Genomic DNA, 3,402 nt, shown 5'->3' with positions numbered 1-3,402 from the left:
GTCTTTTCGGCTGTTTCTTTAGCTGATGGTTGACTTCCTGTAGTTTCTGACTCCAGGAGGTAAAGGGAAACAAATGAAGCGCACCTGTTTTCCTCCTCCTGTTGCCACGGTGAACATGTGGTGATGTGGAGGCTGTTGCCATGACGATGGCTCAGAGGGAGGGACTCACCTGTGGGGTTACCTGATCGTCACGTTCACACCTGAGTGTACCTGTCGGCTTCGATCAGAACACTCCAGCTTTGAGTCGTCTGCTGCTGGCCGCCTCCTGGCCCCGCYTCTTCCTGGCCCCGCCTCTTCCTGGCCCCGCCTCTTCCTGACCACTGTAGAAGCTGTGTCTGTAACCTTTACTGTGACGGAGTTTAATTTGAAGAAACCTTTAGCTACTTTTAGCTGGTTCAGCTGTCAGGCTTCTGGACGACAGGAAGTCTCACYGAATGTCTTATTTTTTCTAATGCTCTTATTTGTCAGGAGACACTGGAAGCCACGCCCTCTTCCCGTTTCCACGGCGACCTGGATATGGCGCCCTGGGAAAGCCCATCGAGCTGCTGGCCAACTGCTTCCAGGTGGAGATCCCCAAGATGGACGTGTACCTGTACGAGGTGGACATCAAGCCCGATAAGTGTCCCCGCCGGGTCAACAGGTAGCAGCAGAGAGGGAAGCGGGTCTGCTTTTCAAAATAAAAGTCCTGATTTATGACTTCCTGTCTGCAGGGAGGTGGTGGACTCCATGGTGCGCCACTTCAAGGTCACCATCTTCGGGGACCGGCTGCCGGTTTACGACGGAAAGAGCAGCCTCTACACCGCCAGCCCACTTCCTGTCGCCGCCGGCGGGGTGAGAGGCTCCGCCTCCTTTTTTACGAAGCCACCCAAACGGGTTTGGTTCTGAACGAAACTCTGAACGATGCGTTCCCCCCCCGCAGGTGGACCTGGACGTCACCCTCCCAGGTGAAGGCGGGAAGGACCGCCCCTTTAAGGTCACCATTAGGTTCGTGGCGCCGGTCAGCTGGAACCTGCTGCACGAGGTTCTGATGGGCCGAGGGGTCCCCGACCCGCTGGACCTGAACAACCCGCTCAGCACCAACCCGGCCCACGCCGTGGACGTGGTCCTGAGACACCTGCCCTCCATGAAGTGAGTCCGAAGCTGCCGCAGGTGTGACGACCAACACACGCTAACACCTGTCTCCTCAGGTACACACCTGTGGGGCGGTCCTTCTTCTCCTCCCCCGAGGGCTACGACCACCCGCTGGGCGGAGGCAGGGAGGTGTGGTTCGGCTTCCACCAGTCGGTCCGGCCCGCCATGTGGAAGATGATGCTGAACATCGACGGTGAGGCTGAGAGTTGGTGTCAGTGTACGGGATTAACGTTGTGCCAACAGGAAGTGAATCTGAATCTGCATTATTTTAATCTGAATTATTTTAATCTGAATTTAAAGTTTTGTATCTGAATTAATTTTCTTTGAAACTGTATTTTTGTTTATTAAAAATTCAGTTTGACTACTTTCACTTTCAGTTCCATCATTCAGATTTTTGTGTCACATCCTGGTNAATCTGAATTATGGAGCTGAAAGTGAAAGTAGTCAAACTGAATGTTTAATAAACCAAAATACAGTTTCAAAGAAAATTAATTCAGATACAAAACTTTAAATTCAGATTCACTTCCTGTTGACACAACATTCATCCTGTACCTCTGCTTCACATCTGGACCTGGGTCCGTGTGGTTTCAGTGTCGGCCACGGCGTTCTACAAGGCCCAGCCCGTCCTGCAGTTCATGTGTGAGGTTCTGGACATCCACAACATCGACGAGCAGCCGCGGCCTCTGACCGACTCCCACAGAGTCAAGTTCACCAAGGAGATCAAAGGTACTGGTTCTGACCCGGTCCAATTCAGTGGACCTGATCCAGATCTGTTTAATGGTTCTGACCCGGTCCAGTGCAGTGGACCTGAAGAAGGAAAGGTGTGCAGAAACATGCGAACGCACGGTTTTATAAATCTGACCCCTGGTCTGTTTAATGAACTTGATTTAGTGTTAAGTTGTCCTGTCTGGATCAGAACCTCCTCTGTCTGGATCAGAACCTCTGTCTGGATCAGAACCTCTGTCTGGATCAGAACCTCCTCTGTCTGGATCAGAACCTCCTCTGTCTGGATCAGAACCTCTGTCTGCTCTCAGGTCTGAAGGTGGAGGTGACCCACTGTGGGAGTATGCGCAGGAAGTACCGGGTGTGTAACGTGACACGCCGCCCCGCCAGCCTGCAGACGTAGGTTTCCCGCCTCTGACAGGTGTGYGTCACACCTGGAGGCGGGGCTTAGTAACACCTGGCTGCTGCCGTCCCACAGGTTCCCTCTGCAGCTGGAGAGCGGGCAGACGGTGGAGAGGACCGTGGCTCAGTACTTCAGGGAGAAGTACAACCTGCAGCTCAGGTAYCCCCACCTGCCCTGCCTGCAGGTGGGCCAGGAGCAGAAGCACACCTACCTGCCYCTGGAGGTGAGACTCAGCTGTTGTGTGGTTGGTGAGAAGCTCAATGTGTGACAACACAGCGTGTGTTTYCCTGCAGGTGTGTAACGTGGTGGCAGGTCAGCGCTGCATCAAGAAGCTGACAGATAATCAGACGTCCACCATGATCAAAGCCACGGCTCGCTCCGCTCCGGACCGCCAGGAGGAGATCAGCCGCCTGGTGGGTCACCTGCAGCGTGCTACCTGTCCACAGGAAGCCAGCGCTGGCTTTTTACCTCTGCTGCTTCTTTCACAGGTGCGCAGCGCCAACTACGAGTCYGACCCCTTCGTTCGGGAGTTCCAGTTCCGAGTGCGCGATGAGATGGCTCAGGTGACGGGCCGGGTCCTGCCGGCCCCCATGCTGCAGTACGGAGGCAGGGTGAGCTCAGAACACCTTGTTTCAGGCTGCTTTACAAGTGATTCACCTGTGGTGCAGTGCAAGGCTTCACACCTGGTCACACCTGTACACTCCTGGTCACACCTGTACACACCGGGTCACACCTGTACACACCTGKWCACACCWGKWCACACCWGGTCACACCTGGTCACACCTGTACACACCTGGTCACACCTGCACACTCCTGGTCACACCTGTACACACCGGGTCACACCTGTATGCACCTGGTCACACCTGTACACACCTGGTCACACCTGTATGAACCTGGTCACACCTGTACACTCCTGGTCACATCTGTACACACCAGGTCACCTGGTCACACCAGGTCACACCTGGTCACACCAGATCACACCTGTACACACCAGATCACACCTGTACACACCAGATCACACCTGTACGCACCTGGTCACACCTGTACGCACCAGGTCACATCTGGTCACACCAGGTCACACCTGTACGCACCAGGTCACACCTGTACGCACCAGGTCACACCTGTACGCACCAGGTCACACCTGT

The 3,402-nt window shown here is 54.7% G+C and overlaps 1 protein-coding gene across 1 annotated transcript in view; it reads left to right on the top strand.

Moving 5' to 3' along the window:
* Positions 1-468: 468 nt before the first annotated feature.
* ago3b (argonaute RISC catalytic component 3b) overlaps positions 469-3,402 on the top strand; it is a gene marked incomplete at its 5' end in the record, with an annotated part of 6,780 nt that continues 3,846 nt past the window's right edge. Inside the window, 9 exon segments of the mRNA XM_014025670.1 lie at positions 469-640; positions 711-831; positions 920-1,128; positions 1,188-1,324; positions 1,723-1,857; positions 2,166-2,253; positions 2,333-2,480; positions 2,551-2,670; positions 2,746-2,868. Of these exon segments, the coding sequence (XP_013881124.1) occupies positions 469-640; positions 711-831; positions 920-1,128; positions 1,188-1,324; positions 1,723-1,857; positions 2,166-2,253; positions 2,333-2,480; positions 2,551-2,670; positions 2,746-2,868 (1,253 nt within the window).

The sequence above is a fragment of the Austrofundulus limnaeus genome, unplaced genomic scaffold, assembly GCF_001266775.1.
Source record: "Austrofundulus limnaeus strain Quisiro unplaced genomic scaffold, Austrofundulus_limnaeus-1.0 Scaffold490, whole genome shotgun sequence".
In the NCBI taxonomy this organism is placed as follows: Eukaryota; Metazoa; Chordata; class Actinopteri; order Cyprinodontiformes; family Rivulidae; genus Austrofundulus; species Austrofundulus limnaeus.
Note: the sequence above shows the minus strand (reverse complement) of the source record. Positions and strands in the feature narration are given on the sequence as shown.